The 16,291-nt window shown below is 46.5% G+C and overlaps 1 protein-coding gene across 1 annotated transcript in view; it reads right to left on the reverse strand.

The window, feature by feature from the left end:
• The window catches only part of DOLPP1 (dolichyldiphosphatase 1), a gene marked incomplete in the record, with an annotated part of 1,057,587 nt that overhangs the window by 402,194 nt on the left and 639,102 nt on the right, over positions 1 to 16,291 (reverse strand). The window contains 1 exon segment of the mRNA XM_044058255.1: positions 15,830 to 15,958. Within this exon segment, the coding sequence (XP_043914190.1) occupies positions 15,830 to 15,958 (129 nt within the window).

Raw genomic sequence — 16,291 nt, forward strand, 5'->3', positions numbered from 1 at the left:
CCAGGCGACGGACATATTGTCCGACTGGATTGCAATCGTTCCTGACGGAAGGAGCAGATGAAGCGCCTGCAACACTAACAGCATCGCTCTTAACTCCAGAACATTGATATGCAAGTTGACCTCTAAGCTGGACCACATGCCTTGGACGGTCTTTCCCTGGAAGTGCCCCCCCAACCCTATCAGGGAAGCGTCTGTGGTCACCATGGCATTGGGTTGGAGAGTCTGGAAGGGACGGTACCAAAGATTTTCGTCTGTTCTCATCCACCAGAGGAGATCTTGCTTGCAGGAATTGGTGATGAGGATCTGTGAGTTCAGAGGATGGAGAGGATATCCACTGGGACAAAAGGAGCCATTGTAGTAGTGTCATATGCAATCTTGCTAGGGGGACAATTGGGATGGCTGCAGCCACAGACCCCAAAGCCTGAAGAACTTCCCTTGCAGACACCTTCCTTCGACAGAGTATCACTTGTACTTGCAACCTTAATCTCTGAAGTCTGTGAGGATGGAGAGACTTGGCTCATTTGAGTATTGAATACTGCTCCTAAAAATTCCAATTGTTGGCTTAGATGAAGGTTGGATTTTTCCCAGTGTATTGTGATGCCTAGGAACTCCGCCAGTGCTAGAGTGTAGCAGAGGACCCTGATGAGGAGCTGCTTGGTGAGGGCGGAGAGGAGCCAATTGTCTAGATATGGAAACACTTGGAATCCCTGAAGTCTCAGATGAGCTGTCACCACTGCTAGGCATTTCGTGAACTCTCTGGGGGCTGTCGAGAGACCGAACGGCAGGGCTCTGAATTGGTAATGACTGGCTCCCAGCCGGAAGCAAAGGAGACTCCTGAAGCGCTTGTCCATTCTGATGTGGTAATACGCATCCCAGAGGTCTATCGTGCACATCCACACACCCTCCCAAAGAAATGGGAGAATGGATTGTATCGTGACCATGCAGAAGTTAGTCTGAACTACTGATTTGTTTAGTTGGCTGAGATCCAAAATGGGTCTCCAGTCCCTGGTCTTTTTTTGGCACAAAAAGAATCTTAAGTAAAAATCTGATCCTTACTGATCTGGGAAGACTTGGATGACTCACTTTAGATGCAGCTTTCTTATTTCTGAAGCTGCCTCTTCCCTTTGACTGGATGGGACATCAGGAAGACATTTTGGAGGTCTTTGATAAGAGATTAGAGGGATGTAATAACCTCTGGAAATTATTCTCTGCACCCACTGATCATTTGTAATAGAGTGCCAGGCAGTTTGGTGCAGAGAAAAATGAGTCCAGACAGCCTCCAGAGGAAAGCAATCTGGCAGAGCTTCAGGAGCGCTGATAAGGTCGTCCAAAGAAAGAATCCATGGGGTCCTGATTTCGGGGACCCCCTCTGCCCTGAAAGGGGCATCTTCCATTATTGGAACCCCCTCTGCCTCTGTGGGAGTCCTCACCATGTGCACTACGGAAAGGGCCTTGAGATTATTTTGTGCCATATCTTTCCACTCCTCTGGTTCCTGGAGAAGGAGCGCTGAGGCTTCGAAAAACATAGGTCAATGGCAGACCAGGTTTTTCCATCCTGCTCGCACCTGGCTAATGTGTCCTTTACTTCAGAACCGTACAGAGTGGATGGTTCGATAGGGGGGGTCCAAGAAGGAAGACTTGGAGTCCGCAAGGTCACAAATGCAGACGTGGCGTCTCATAACTACACCTGCACCAGACAGCTCTAGCCTCCCCTTCGGTTGCGTGGGACAGCAACCTCATGGACGAGTTGGAGATGGACTCTAGGGTAAGCAAGCTGGGAAGCAACTTTATCATGTGCCCTGTCCGAAACTTGACCCGCGAGGGTTCCAGAGTTCAGAGATGAGATCTCTTTGAATTACTTGGCACATTTTACGAGGCTCCAAAGACCTGACAGCAAGATCGCTGAAGCAAAAACTCACTTCCCTAATCTGTCCACCGCCCGGGACTCTGTTGGGCGGATGGACAGCAGGACTTTTCTCTGCAAGGTCCTTTTTTGTGGCAGCCACCACCACCATACAGTCTACTGGTAAGCTTCTAGACCAATGGGGCTGTTCCTCTGGAGGAGAGAGCATCTTGTCTGATCTCCAGGGAAAGGCCTCAATGGTATCGGGGTTCTTCCACACTCGTTACACGATGAGCTTACCTAACTCATCGGCAGGGGGTGGGCACCCAAGAAGTAGAGGGTCGAGAGCGGACGGCCTGCAGGAATGATTCCTCCGAGGAAGGGTTGGAGGGCTTCCAGTCACCCCCTCTGCCTCAAAATTTCCAGGATGTCACCAAAAGAGACAGTCAGGGGCTGATCATGGGGACCCTTCCCCATCATTGTAGTCCGTATCTGCAGTGATCGTAGTCCGTATCCGCAGTGAGGGACTCCTCTGGGGAGTCCGTCTGTTTCCTCTTACATGTCTGTTTCTGAGTTGGCTCTTCAGTGGGAGCATCTGAAGACTCAGAAAGAAGATTACCCTGTACAGGGGTTTCCTGAGGCTTGCGCTCTTGGTGTCCTGGGGGAGGTTGCCTGTAATAGCTGCAGCTCAGAAGGAGTGGGTGGGGAGGTCCGACGTAGGAGTGCTTCCCGAAGCAAGCACCCTCTCCATCACCCGGAAGGCAGGCCCACCCGAAGAGGAATGGGAGCCCGGAACGAAGGAAGACCATCTCAGAACCGGGGTCGCAGCCTGCTCCCGGGGACGGAGCCTCAAGCAAAACCGGAGCGGGAGTCGCCCCCGGATCCAAGACAGAGGCAATGAAACAACTAGAACCGTAACCTGGAGCTGGGGGTTCTACCCCCCCCCCCAGGATGAGATTGAGGAGGGAATGGTTCCAAAGGAACCGAAACCCAAAGAAGCCTCAGAGAAGGTCACTGTCTGCGCCAAGGAGAGGAATCCTCCGGCAGACGTCGGAGCTACAGGCCTTGGAAATGAAGGGTCCAAGGGAGAAGAATATGTGGGAGTCGCAGTGGCAATGGACCCAAAACCCAGAGTGGGATGGGTTTTAGGAAAATTTGTAATCCCTCTGGCTGTCAGCAGCTGATCGAACAGGCGCACCACATCCAATTTAGATAGAGTCCTGGTGGACTTTATAGACACTCCTGAGGGGGGAGTCAGGTCGGTTCAAAAAGGGGGCAAAAGGCATGTCCTGAAAACGGATCCAAAGACGGGGAGTACTGGGTCCACGGTGTAGTAAAAGTCGGCACCGAGGACTCCAGTTTCAAAGCAGGCAAAAGGGGGACTATCAGTGCTGAGAAAGGGCTCTGAGCCGAAGTTATAGCTGGAGTGGAAGCCATTATCGGCTCCAAAGAGGTCATCGGTACCGATCTCGGAACAAAGATGGGAGACGTCAGTGCCGAGGTAATAGCAGGCAATAAGGCTGGAGCCGAAATCACAGTCAGAGCTGAGGGTGGCACCGATGTGAAAGTCATCTCAATGTCTGTAGAGACCATTGGAGCAGAACTCGGAGCCGAGGAGGCAATCTTGTGCTCCGTGGAAGACTTATGGGCCTTGTGCTTATGAGGCTTGCCCTTGTCACCAGCCAGTGAAGAAGGGTCAGAATGAGGACTTTTTTGTCCTTAGATGGAGGGGTTGAGACCTCCAACGCAGAAAGAGCCTCAGAAAAAGGAGATGGAAGCAGGCCTTTCAGAATAAGTTTATTCCTTCTTTCATTCAGCGTCCGCTGACTGAAACTGACAAATCTGACAGGGAGGTTTCACAGATAAGTGTGGAATGCCCAGACAATATACACATTCCTCATGCAGGTCGCTAGTGGGGAGTTTACCATTGCAGGAAGTGCAATGCTTCAACCCCGAAGTCCCTTTCTTTTCAGACATACTCGGAGAAAAGAAACAATTCAACAATCCAAAAAGGGATAGAGAAGGAAAGAGGAGAAAATACCAACAATGGTATTAAGAATACCACAAGGGTAAAGAAGGGCGTTGCCAACAATGGCAAAAAGGAAGACACCCGTGGGTAGAGTTGTTATAAGTAGGTATAGAGGAGTTTTTGAGAGTAAAACTTATAAAATATTGAAAATCTTGAAAATACAACACTTGGCTGGAGAGCTCTGTGAAATGCTGCTATATGGCTGCACGGCAAACGAGATCTGAGGTAACTGGGAGAAGGTCATTGTGGGTAGCAGCTTAGCTCGAGAGTTTTTTTGTGTACGCGAGCTTGGTAATAAGACAACTCGTTCTGAGGGCTCGGAACCGAACCCATCAGTGATGAACAGGAAGATTAACTTCAGATGATCCTGCATTTGGATTGGCAGTAAGATAGTTTGAGGATCATACCTTTTGGTCCATTTCTGTACCCTTAAACCCATGGGCTTAAGTCACACAGACATGCAAGCGTACGGAAGATCTCTGGCTTTAGTATGCGGGCCAGACATCCGGTTACTTCGGTGAGATAACCCACTAGTATTGGAATACTGCAACAGTAATCTAAGGAAGGACATCTAAAAATGTACTTTAACATTAAATTATTATTCATTAATACCTGCATAAACTAGTATTCGACACTGGCGAAGTCTTCAATTATATGAGTTACATGAAATGCCTATCTTCAAAAATGCATCTTGGACCTGCAGTAGGCTTTGCTTTATTTTACATCCCTCCTCAATTATTCAGACTTATTTAGCAAAGTTCAGTTGTGTATACTTACCATAAATGTAGATGTTCGAGTGTATTCACTGTTGCAGTCATTACATTTGGGTAATCCTGCTGGCAGGTTGTCCTCAGCCAGCCGGAATTCCAAAGTCTTGGGTCCTGCGTCGGCTGCTGTCGCCCCTTCCCTGATGTCAGGGCGACGGGTATAAAAGAAGCAACAGACACCATTTTCTTCAGTTTTTCTTTCAAATAAATATATATATATATATATATATATATATATTCAGAAATACACCAATATAAATTTTACCTTCATCTATAAGAAAATACACCACATAGGTAGTATAAATCAGAGAAGGAAAGATAAGATCCAAAAGAGAAAAGGGGGAAGGCGGGTGGGTAACCTGGACTGCAACAGTGAATACACTAACATCTACATTTATGGTAAGTTTACACAACTGTACTATGTTCTTCGTGTTTCACTGTTGCAGTCATTATATTTGGGTAGAGTCCCAAAGCTATAGTTGGGAGGCTGGAACTAGACAGCAGTAGGAGCGGCTATGAGGCCCTGCAGAAATGCAGTGGCAAAGCCTGCCCTGGATTTAGAGTAGAGTGGCAGATGATAATGCTTTCTAAAGGTGTGCACTGAACTCCAAGTGGCCGCCTCTAAAATGTCTCTGGTTGCTTTTCCCCTGAGAAAGGCTGCTAAGGTGGTTACAGCTCTGGTGGAATGAGGCCTAATGCCCTTAGGCACTGGCTTGCCATGGTGTAAGTAGCAGAAACAAATGCAGTGGCCTAACCACTTAGAAACAGTCTGCTTTGAGATGGGCTTTCCTTGTGATCCTGCAACATATGCCACTAGTAATTGTCTTCCTGAAAGCTTTGGTTCTGTCCAAGTAGAATCTAAGCTGTCTATGTATGTCCAAAGAATGCAGAATTCTCTCCCCCTTGTTCTGTGGATTTGGGTAAAAGGTTGGCAGATGGATGGCTTGGTTAAGAGCCACACTGGACACTACTTTAGGCATAAATGTTGGGTTTGTCCTCAGGGAGACCCTGTCTGGATGAAAAATGATGAAGGGTCCTACAGCCATGAGAGCCTGTAACTCACTCATCTTGCAGAAATAATTGCTAAGAGCAGAGCTGTTTTCAAAGATAAAAACTTCATATCCAGAGTAGCAGCTGGCTCAAAAGGAGGCAGGGTGAGCTTTTCCAAGACATAGTTGAGGTCCCATGCAGGTATTGGTAGACTCCTTGGGGGCCTTAAATTTTTGGCTCCTCTGAGGTACTGCCTTAATAAAGGGCGTTAAAAAAGTGGTGGCTCTGCATTGTTTAATTGATGAAAAAGATAGGCCTTTGTCCAGCATCTCAGTTAAGTATTGCAAAATCTGAGGAATATTTTGTACCGCTTATCAGTTCCTTGTGCCTGGTTCCAGGCACAGAATCTCTTCCATTTTCCAGTATAAGACTTTCTAGTACTAGGCCTTCTGGCTTCCAGAATGACATCCATTACAGCTTTACTGAGAGGTGTTTTTGTATGGATAACTACATTATCCACCATGCTGCCAAGTTTAATGTCCTGAGTTGGCTATGCACTACAGGATTGTTTTGCTGGGACAGTAGTTGAGGTATTTAAGTTAAGGCCCAAGCTGGGTATAGAGATAAGTTCCTTAGTATTGGATACCAGTACTGGCGTGGTCAGTCTGTGGCAATCAGTATCATCTTTGGCTTCTCCTGTCCAACCTTTAGAAGCACCTTCGGGAGGAGAGGCAGTGGAGGAAAGGCATATACCGATAGGTTTTCCCAGCTGAAAGATAGGGCGTTCACTTTCCATGCTTGTCTGTGATATGTTCTTGTACAGGATCTTTTTAGTTGGTAATTGAGAGGGGAGGCAAATAGATCTATGTCCGGGCATCCCCGTTTCCTTGTTATCATGCTGAAGACTTGTGGATCCAGCTTCCACTTGTGGGGAACCATGAGGTTTCTGCTTAGCTCATCTGCCAGAGTATTTTCCTTTCCTGGCAGGAATTGTGCCTGCAGATGTAACTGGTAAGTCAAAGCTGTGTCCCACAAGGTCATGGCTAGTCTGCAAAGGGGGTAAGAATGCGAGCCCCCCTGCTTGATTATATACCACATGACTGTGGTGTTGTCTGTCTATCAGTAGTTGTCCCGGAAGAAGTAGGTCCTTGAAGGCTGTTAGGGCATTTTGAATAGCTAACATCTCTTTTTGATTGATCTGTAGACGCATTTGGTTTCAGGACCATGTGCCCTGAATGCATCTTCCTGCCATGTGGGCTCCCCAGGCATAGTCTGATGCATCCGTTGTTGGTGTCTGCCTGGCTGGAGGTAATGTGACCGGCTGTCCCTTGTTCTGGTGACAAACCTTTGCCCATCGAAACTCCTGTTGCAGGCAGGGAATGAGAGTAATGACTGTTTCCAGGCTGTGGCAATGTTGAGTCCAAACACTTTTTAGGTACCATTGAAGTTTCCTCACATGCAGTCTTGCATATGGAATTAGTAGGATGCAAGATGCCATGAAGCCCAAAGCCTGCAGAAGTTTTCTTGCAGACAACTGGGCCTTTGTTGCCAACATTTTGAAATAGGTAGTCAAGTTGCCTTTGTTTGTCTGGCGTGAGGATAAGCCATCTGGGCAGTTGTATTCAAGCTTGCACCCAGGAATGTTCTCTTGTGAGGGTAGTAGTTTTGATATCTTTTTGTTGACTGTGTACCTTAAGCATGTTAGTAGTCTTTTCACAAATGCCAGATGTTGAAGAACGTCCTTGTTCTCTGCTTGAACTGAGACAGTCGTCCAAGTAAGGATATATTTGTATTCCTCTGTCTGCAGAATGCAATTACTGGTGCCAGGCACTTTGTAAAGACCCTGGGCGCAGTAGATAAGCCAAAGGGCAATGCAGAAAATTGGTAATGCATTGAACCAGTCTTGAATCTTAGGTATCTTCTGCATGATTGTCTCATTGGAACATGCAGGTATGCCTCTTTTAGGTCTAAAGTCACAAGCCAAGCATTCTTGCCCAGCATGGGCAGAAGCTGCTGCAAAGTCAATATTTTGAATTTTGGAATATCCAGGAAAGTGTTCAGAATTGATAGGTCCAGTATCGGCCTCCAGGCCTTGTCCTTTCTGGGTACCAAGAACAGTCTTATCCTTGTCCCTGCTCTTGCTCTGATACTTGAATGGCCCCATGTCCATGAGGGATGAGACTTGTTTTTGCACCTCTGCCCATTGATTTTTTGGCAGATCTGTCCAGCCGTTTGCCTTTGGCAGATTATGGAAATGGAACTTGTAAGCCTTGTGACACTATGTTTAGAACCCACTTGTGCTGGGTTATGATGTGCCAATGTTGAGCAAAAAATGCTAATTTTCTCCCTAAGGGTGCTGCCAAAAGATAAGTACTTGGCACAGGCAGGGGGAAGTCATTGGGAACGTTTTCTGTATGTCTGCTCTATCTTCTCCAGCTTTGGAGGTAGAAGCACCCCATTGCTTGGGCCTATAAGTACCTTGCACCTGAGATCTGCCCCTTTGAGGTCTGACACAGGAAAGGACCAATTTTTTGTAGGCCACTGTCTACTAAACCTAGGTGGCTGTACTTATAAAAAGTCTTTGACAGTTGCATAGATTTAGCTGTGTCCTCCATTTTCTTTAACACCTCTTCTGCCTTAACACCAAACAAAGTACCATGCTGTAAAGGTGAATCTAGTAATTTTACTTTAACATGATCAGGCAGATTTTGTTCCTTTAACCAAGCATGCCTCCTAATTACAGAACCCGTAACTGCGGCCCTGCAGGAGGCCTCCAAAGAATCAAAACCACATTGCAAAGTATGTTTTCCAACTTGTTCTGCTGCATACAATAAATCCTGCATTTCCTTGTTTTATGCACATTCAGAATTTAACAACATTTTCTGTTTAAGCAATCCCATGACATGTTGCTGATACTTAAGCATATGAAATTGACAGTTTAAGGCCCTTACAGCCAAAGTTGCAGATGTGTAAACCTTTTTTCTCCATCTATCCAGAGCCCTTGAATCTGTCAGAGGGGGTTGGGTTTTTTGCAGTGGAAGCTTCAACTCCCTTTGGATCCTGTGAAATAGTTTCTGGGTCAGCAGCAGGGTTTTTAAAAAGAAATTTGAGAGAGTTAGGAAAGTACAGTTTTGTACCTACCATAAATGTAGATGTCCGATAGGTATGCATCTGCAGTCATCACATATGGGTTGTCCTGCCTCAGGCAGCCCTTCGGTCTGCCGGATTCCAAAGTCTGGGTCCGGCGTCGGCTGATGTCGCACTTTCCCCGACGTCAGAGCGCCTGGGGTATAAAAGCATCAGCCGACGCCATCTTCCTCAGTTTTTATTGCCCCAGGTGCCCTCTAAGGAAGGCTAAATTTGGAGAGATGCATTTAAAAATCCAAACATGCACAATAATATAAAAACAAATACACCATAATAGATCCCCCCAGCTAGCTATAAGAGGGGTAAGTACCCAAGAAATACCACAGAGGGGAAGGAGGGAGGGTAAACCTGACTGCAGATGCATACCTATCGGACATCTACATTTATGGTAGGTACAAAACTGTACTACGTCCTTCAAGGATGCATCTGCAATCATCACATATGGGTAGAATACCATAGCCAATCTGGGGGTGGAGGAACTATGTAAAGGATGGTGTAGCTAAAATGCCCTGCAGGACTGCCGTAGCAAAGCCTGCTCTGGATCTGGAATATAAAGGTAAATTGTAATGCTTGGCAAATGTATGCACAAAGCTCCATGTAGCAGCTTCTAAAATGTCCTTGGTAGCCACCCCTCTTAAGAAGGCTGTGGAGGTGGCTGTGGCTCTCGTGGAATGAGGTCTAATGTTAGCTGGCACAGTTTTTCCATGAAAGGAGCAACAAAAACGAATGCAATTCCCTATCCATTTTGAAATTGTCTGTTTGGAAATTGCTTTTCCTTGTGTACCAGCAGCATATGCTACCAACAGCTGGTCAGTTTTTCTGTAACCTTTAGCTCTGTCCAAGTAGTAGCGCAACTGTCTGTGTATGTCCAGGGTGTGCAGAAGTTTCTCCCCTTTGTTTTGTGGATTTGGAAAGAAGGTAGGCAAGTGAATAGCTTGATTTAATGAAACCCTGGATACTACCTTTGGCATAAATGTAGGATTGGCTCTCAATGAAACTCTGTCCTGATGAAAAATAAGGAATGGCTGTACTGCCATAAGGGCCTGTAACTCAGATACTCTTCTTGCTGAGGTTATGGCCAGAAGGAAAGCAGTCTTCCAAGACAGGAACTGTAGTTCTGCAGATGCTGCTGGTTCAAAGGGAGGCGGTGTTAGTTTTTCCAACACAAAGTTAAGGTCCCAAGTAGGTAGAGGTGGTTTCCTTGGAGGATTGATGTTTTTGATTCCTCTTAGAAACTGTCTTAGGAGAGGATGAGAGAAGACAGGTGGATCAGTATTGTACTCTGCTGAAATTGCTGAAGCATGAATTTTAATGGAAGAGCAAGACAGACCATTGTGGAACATTTCTGCCAAGTATTCCAGGATATGTGCCATGTTCATCACTGTCGCATCTAGGCCCTTTGTGGTGTTCCAAATGTGAAATCTTTTCCATTTTGCTGAATATGCCTTTCTTGTGGAAGGCCGGCGAGCTTCTATAATATCTTTCACTCTCTGGGATAGCTTGTCCTGAGGAGGAGTCAAGGTATTTTCCAGGCTGTTAGTTGCAAGGTTTTCAGGTTGGAATGCAGCGTTTTGTAATTGTGCTGTGTCAGTAGAAGTGGCCATAGAGGAAGAGGCCATGGTTTCGTGCGTGACAGGCTCTTTAACAGTGGGTACCAGTGCTATCTTGGCCAGTCCGGAGCTATCAGAATCACTTTTGGCTGCTCTGTCCTGATCTTCAGTAAAACCTTGGTCATTAATGGGAGAGGTGGAAATGCATACACTGTTAGAATTCTCCAGCTGAAAGAGAAGGCGTCCACTTTCCATGCTTGTGGGTGGTATGTCCTTGAGCAGAATTTCTTCAGCTGATAATTGTGGGGGGAGGCAAAAAGATCTACGTCTGGCCTTCCCCATGATTGTGTTATCTATAGGAAGATGTCTGGGTGCAGCATCCATTCGTGTGCATCCATGATATTTCTGCTTAAGCTGTCCGCCAGTATACTGTCTTTTCCTGGCACAAACTGGGATTGCAGCTCTATATTGAGTTTCAAGGAAAGTTCCCATAGATTCATTGCCAGTCTGCAAAGAGGGTAGGAATGGGTGCCTCCTTGCTTGTTTATGTACCACATAACTGTGGTGTTGTCTGTCCTTATTAGCAGGTGGCCTTGATGCAGAAAGAGTCTGAAGGCCTCGATTGCATGTATCACTGCCAGCATTTCCTTTTGGTTTATGTGCATGTGTAGCTCCTTTTGTGACCACAGTCCTTGAATACATCTGCCCTCCATGTGTGCTCCCCAACCGTGGTCTGAAGCGTCCGTTGTAATGGTTTGGCTGGCTATTGGTTTGCTGAAGGGCAGACCCCTGTTTGACTGGCTTGCTTGAGCCCACCACAGAAATTCCTTTTGGAGGCATGGAATGAGTGGGATCAAAGTTTCTAAGCTGTGACTGTGCTGAGTCCATAAACTCCTTAGGTACCATTGTACTTTCCTCATATGCAGCCTTGCTTGTGGAATCAGAAGAATGCAAGATGCCATGTAACCCAGGGCCTGCAGGATTTTCCTTGCAGTCAGCTGAGTTTGTCTCGTCAGATTCTTGAAGTAATCCGGTAGTTGTCTTTGTTTTTCTTCTGTGAGAAAAGCCATTTGGGTGGTTGTGTCTAGATCCGCACCCAGAAAAGTTATTCTTTGGGATGGAACAAGTCTTGATTTGTGAATGTTGACTGTATATCCCAAGGCCTGCAGTAGTCGGATGGCATAATTCAAGTCCTTTACCAAAGTTTGTTGGCTGTCCGCTTGTATAAGGCAGTCGGATGGCATAATTCAAGTCCTTTACCAAAGTTTGTTGGCTGTCCGCTTGTATAAGGTAGTCGTCCAGATATGGGTATATTTGAATCCCCTGAAGTCTGCAGTGTGCAATTACTGATGCCAGGCATTTCGTGAATACTCTGGGCGCAGTAGATAAGCCAAAGGGCAATGCTGAGAATTGATAATGCTCTGAACCTGCAAGAAATCTGAGGTGTCTTCTGCAACTTTGTCTGATAGGGACATGCAGGTATGCCTCCTTGAGGTCTAGAGTCACCAGCCAAGACCCCTTGCCCAGCATGGGAAGGAGTTGCTGTAGAGTCAGCATTTTGAATTTTGGCACAATGAGATAAGTATTCAGTGCGGACAAGTCGAGAATAGGTCTCCATTGATTTTCTTTTCTTGGAACAAGGAATATCCTTGGCCTTGTTCTGAAAGAGGAACCTTTTCTATAGCTTTCATTTGCGTTAAGTTGGAGATTTGTTTCAAAGCCTCTGCCCTTTGATTTGGTGGCAGGTCTGGCATGCCTTTTCTTTTTGGCAATCTGCGAAAATGGAACCTGTATCCTTTGTCTATTATTTGCAGTGTCCATTTGTCTCTTGTAATACTGTGCTAATTTTCTGAGAATAAGGAAAGCTTTCCGCCCAAAGGTGCTTCTAATTGAGCCCTGGTTGGTGGAGTCAAAGCAAAGTCATTGAGACTGTCCTTGTGCAGCAGTTGTAGGTCCTGCACTACCCATCTGGTTGGGAGGCTGCCATTGACGTCCTCTGTAGGAGCCTCTAGCTTGCCCTCTACCTCTGGTACGCCTGTTCTTGCCTCTCTGAAATCTTTCTGTGTCCGGAAAGGACCAATTCTTGGTAGGCCAATTTCTGCTGAATCTTGGTGGATGGACTTGTAGAAAATCTTTGACTTTGTACAGATTTTGCCTTTTCCTCAAATTTCTTTAAGACCTCCTGAGCAGTGGAGCCAAATAACTTTTGCTTTTCCAGTGGAGCATCCAGAAGCTTAGCTTTAACATGGTCTGGCAGAGATTGTTCCTTCAGCCAAGCATGCCTACGTATGACTGCACCTGTCATAGCTGACCTACATGAAGCTTCCAATGCATCATAATCACACTAAGAAATGGTTGCTAACCTGCTGGGAGTTATGTACCAGATCCTGAAGTGATTTGCGATCTAGGGGTTCAGGTGAAGACAGTTTCTTATGCAATTCATCTAACAAATACTCTTGGTACTGTATCATATGAAATTGACAATTTAATGCCCTCATAGAAAGAGTAGCAGAAGTATACACTTTTTTACCCCATCTCTCTAAAGCCCGGACTCCCTTTCAGAGGGGAGTGGATTTTTAGTAGTGGTAGCTGCAACCCCTTTAGGGCCCTGGGAAATAGTTTCTGGATCAGCAGAGTGGGCCTTGTAAAAAAAAGATGCGAGTCCGGGATCCTGTAGTATCTATCAGGTTTGGCAGGGGCCGGAGGAAGTTTGTCAGGGGTTATGCTAGACTCAGAGTACACATCATCAATGACAGTCAAAACAGGAGGAATAGCCAAAGGTTTATGCTGAGGCAAATGCAGAAAAGTTCTTAATCTTTTCCTGGAATCAGAGAATTCCTGGCCCTGCCATTTGAAATGCTTTCTCATAGTGTGAAGGGTCTCCCCGAAGGATAGTTCTTCAGGAGGGGAGGCAGAGGGGATTGATTCCTCTGCATCAGAATCCTCGTAGGCCGAAAAAGCCTCCTCCTGGTAGTCCGAGAGAGCAGAGCCATCAGAGGCCTCCTCTGAGGAGTGGGGATCAGAGGGCTCAACCCTGGGCCTTTTGTCTAGAGGGGGTTGACAGCCCCTGTCCAGATGGGGTTGAGAGCCCCTAATTAAGGAGATAAGGTCCTCTGCTAAAGTTAGAATCTGTGAACTGGTAGAGGGTTCATGAGGAATAACCCTGGGAGGCATAGCTTTTGCATGTTTAGCAGCTTTAGCCCTGGTGAAAGCCTTTATGGACATGGATGCAGGAGGCCTAGCTGCACCACGTGCTGGTGTAGTTTTGTCTAGAGGAATGGTGTCGGAAGTTTCCAAGACACCAGTTTCTGAAGGAAATTCAATAACTGACTCAGCAGGGGCCTCCGGGGCCGAGATTATCGGATGAGCGGTTTCGGGGGTCGGAAGAACCAAGGACTCTGTTTCAGCAGAGACCGAGACACTCGCGGTAGGCCTGGCCGTGGTTTCAGCCGAAACCACGGCCCGCGTGTGTCGGTCCTTGTCCTTCCGTTTCTTTGTTAAATGAGAAGTTGGAGTCTCCGACGGCATACTGTATGAAAAACTAGCCCCCAAAAATTCCTCTGCAAACTCCGCCCGATGTCTAAGAGTGCGTCGGTTGAAAGAAGCACAGGCTGAACAGGCAGAGACGTCATGGTCTGGGCCTAGACAGGGTAGGCAGTAAGAGTGGAAATCCTTATGAGGTATTAGTTTCCCACAAGTTAAACAATTATTAACTTTATCTGACATCGGCTGAGGCAAGAAAGAGTCCCCAACGGGGTACTTAGCTTTTTGAAGTCTTCGGTAGCTGAATTACAGGAGCTGGCCGACCGGCACTTGCGAACTGCTTCTGCTTCGGGCACCATGCGGCAAGAAAGACTGGGGAAGATGGCGTCGGCTGATGCTTTTATACCCCAGGCGCTCTGACGTCGGGGAAAGTGCGACATCAGCCGACGCCGGACCCAGACTTTGGAATCCGGCCGACCGACGGGCTGCCTGAGGCAGGACAACCCATATGTGATGAGGCAGGACAACCCATATGTGATGACTGCAGATGCATCCTTGAAGGACATCCCTGTAATATCGGTCAGGCTTAACAGGAGCTGGGGGTAAGGAGTCAGGGGCCAGACTAGACTCTGGAAACACATCATCTACAATGTCTAACAGGTGGAATGGCTAGAGGCCTGTGCTGAGGTAGTAAAAGAAAATCCCTGAGCCTCTTTTTAGATTCTGAAAAATCTTGGCTCTCCCAGTGGAAATGCTCCCTCATGGTATGCAAGGTGCCCCCAAAGGAACAGTCCTCAGGAGGAGATGCTGAAGGTATAGATTCTTCAGCATCAGAATCCTCATAGGGGGAAGAGAATATTCCTAATCAGAAGAGGAATCAGAAGAAACAGAAACCTGATCTGAAGATTCATAGTCAGTGTCTTGCCTAGGCCTCTTATCAGGAGGGGGATGAGAACCCCTGATCAAGGTAATCAAGTCTTCGGCCATTTTGAGCATATGTTTTTTGGGCATAGAGGCCTGTCCACGTGGCTCTTGAGTTTGTTTCCTTGCTTTAGAAGGTGCTTTAGTCTTTGCCTTTGAAGCTGAAGTCATTTTAATGTAAAGATGTTTAGGTCTGAATACACTCAGAAGCCGGTACCTGCTCAGCGGCTCCGGACCCATCTGAGGGATTAGCGTCCGAGGCTCCAATACCTTGAGTATCCAGCAGCATGGCTGACTCCACGTGGGAGTCTGTAGTGGCCTGCGACTCTAAAGTAGCGGGCGTCAGGGGCTGCGAAAGCGCCTCACTGAGAACCAGCGACTAGCTTAGAAGCTTTGTCGTCAGTTTTGGGCCTCGGTTGTTTTTCTCTACTCTTTTCTTTGCGTTTTTTGTAAACTCCGGTAGTCGGATGGCTATCTGACGACATTTCAGGATAATTAAACCGGGGTCCAAAAAAGTTTAAAGAAAAATCATACCGACGATTAATAGGGCTTTGGTTAAATCTAGCACAAAACCGACAACCAGTAACGTTGTGATCAGGTCCTAGGCAAGGAATACAGTAAGAATGAAAATCCTTATGAGGTATTTGCTTTCCACAAGAAATACAATTAACTTTTTCTGACATTGGTCTGGAGCAAGAAAAATGTTTTGCCAATGGGGTACTTAGCTTTATTGAAGACTTCGGATCTGAACCTCAAAACATGAAAATCTCAGGAGTCGGCCGACCGACACTTGCAAACTGCTTCTGCTTTGGGCACCGTGCGGCAAGAAAGACTGAAGAAAATGGGGTTGGCTGCTTCTTTTATACCCCTGAAGTCAGGGAAGGGGCGACAGCAGCTGACGCAGGACCCAAGTCTTTGGAATTCAGGCCGGCTGAGAGCAACCTGCCAGCAGGATTACCCAAATGTAATGACTGCAACAGTGAAACATGAAGAACATCAAATGCTGTCCAGTGCATTATAACTTTAGAAGACCTTCACCAGAAACAAAATGCATCAGCTAAGATCAACTTTACATGTCTACCAAATAAAGACATTATACCATGCTGCTATTCTCGGAAACAACGGAGTAAGGACTTCTTGTGTGAAGACAAACCAGGCTATTCCCATGATGCTCCCTATTAATCCACCATATATCACTTGGCTCCAGGAATGGTACAATAAATACACTCTATAAAAAGAAGAAAATGCAGATTTACAACAAACATACATACAATACATGCAAAGTTACACATTTTCCACAAAGCATACAGGAGGACAAAAAGAAATGACAGTTATGGGTACTTACCGTAATGCTAGAAATGCAAGTCAGCTCCAGCTGCAAGAAACTGTGCACATGAAAATCAATGCCTACACAAACTTTCTCCAGGACGTTAATACCCCCTTCCTTATCCCATAATGCATAGCTCCCTCTTGCCTCTCCAGTTTTGGATCAATCGATACCAAAAAGAAAGAGTGCAAGCAAGCAGATGGCTTGGGGGGGGGGGGGGGTTTGAATGTGTTG

Source organism: Protopterus annectens, chromosome 16.part0, assembly GCF_019279795.1.
Source record: "Protopterus annectens isolate FY-2018-M chromosome 16.part0, PAN1.0, whole genome shotgun sequence".
Taxonomy (NCBI): Eukaryota; Metazoa; Chordata; order Ceratodontiformes; family Protopteridae; genus Protopterus; species Protopterus annectens.